At 44.2% G+C, this 1,442-nt stretch overlaps 1 protein-coding gene across 1 annotated transcript in view; it reads right to left on the bottom strand.

Annotated features, from left to right (window-relative positions):
* The window catches only part of SUMF1 (sulfatase modifying factor 1), a 93,333-nt gene that overhangs the window by 81,017 nt on the left and 10,874 nt on the right, over nt 1-1,442 (bottom strand). The window contains exon 2 of the mRNA XM_019504710.1: nt 169-342. Coding sequence (XP_019360255.1) covers nt 169-342 — 174 coding nt within the window. The remainder of the gene's footprint in view (nt 1-168; nt 343-1,442) is intronic.

Here is a 1,442-nt window from a genome sequence, read left to right as displayed (position 1 = left end):
CAATCTCCCCCAGCTACCCCTTCCCCACAACCCCATCCATCATGTACCACCCCCCCACCCAAGCAAATGCAGAAAACAAACCATAAGAAGTTTCAAGAAGAGTTTCACCAACATACACCTAGCAATGCCATTATATTAAAAGAGAAGTTACCACCACTTCCCCCTTACCTCTGTAACATAGCCCGTAGAATTCACAAATTTCTCAAACTCTGCATTGCTGACTTCATACTGATCCATGTAGAACAGGTTAATGTGAACTCTTCTAGCAGGCCACTCCCCATCCTGCCGTATCTCAGGTTCATCAGTCCCCATCACGAACACTCCAGCTGGAATAGGGACCATCTGCAATAGAAACAGATGGGAGTGAGAACAACAGGAATTATTAAGAGCTGGCTATGGTTTTCCCTCCTAGCAGACTGAAAGAAGGACTGATCTGGCTTTTCACAGTGCTGCCTTCACAGTGTAACATCACCCAATAAGATACAAGGATATTAAGATTTGAAGTGTGCGAAAGGCTGAAAGGCAAGTAGAGAGGGCTTCAAACTCCAGTATAAACTCAGTTCTCAAACTGCCTTGCTCCAAGCTCATGGGCAGTTCAGATCTCCTGCTGAAGTCTAAAGACATCTCAGTGCACTGCTTTCACATGAAACCTTAGGTAGTAGACAACAACAACAACAACAAAGTGCGTCTTGCTCACTGCAGAAGGAAAGACTCCAATATCTCTGTTTTGTGGAGTAGTCTTGCCATGTAGACAAGCAGCCTGGGGATTTGGAAGGAGCAGGGTATTTTTGATGGGCAACGCACAGCATATCTGTTCAAACAGACAATATGTGGGTTCTTATTTGCCAACAGATGTGCATGTTATTCTGGAATCACTCAGGTGGGTTCAGGTGCCACATCTCTCTCTCAGGAGGTAAACAGCAAGCCTGCAAGGAATTAATATTCTATGCTGTGCAAGACTGGCCTGCCGCTGTTGATTTACCCTCAGGAAGTAAGGGAGAAATGACAAAGTTATTCCTCACCTCGAGGAAGACTATCGACTTTAATGCTTCAGCCTAATTCTAAAGGAAACAAAACCCATTTCTTCCTCCCTCCCCGCCCCCATTCTTATTTTTACAATCAATAGAGAGCAAGAAAGAAAGAAAGAAAAAACCCACACAAGAACAGGTTCCTATCACTCACTATTAAAAAAAGACAGTAAGTCGGGTCATTCCCAAGGCCCCTCAAGAAGCATGAGGTTTACAAGCAATAAAAGGATGGATGATCCCCAAACTGCCAGGACCTTGTAACAGGCTGCCTTTGCAGCTAGGGGAGAGCTGAGATGAGACCAATGAAGTACGAGTCATTTCCCTTTCAATTAGAGCCCCCAAATCTCTATTTTTCCCCAGTTTAAAAAACTTCTAACTGAATTCAGAGAGAAACTTTTGCTTCAACTGGCAGGT

Source organism: Gavialis gangeticus, unplaced genomic scaffold (assembly GCF_001723915.1).
Source record: "Gavialis gangeticus isolate Ggan-Ray unplaced genomic scaffold, GavGan_comp1, whole genome shotgun sequence".
In the NCBI taxonomy this organism is placed as follows: domain Eukaryota; kingdom Metazoa; phylum Chordata; order Crocodylia; family Gavialidae; genus Gavialis; species Gavialis gangeticus.
The sequence above is the reverse complement of the archived record's forward strand: the minus strand, read 5'-3'. Positions and strand labels throughout refer to the sequence as shown.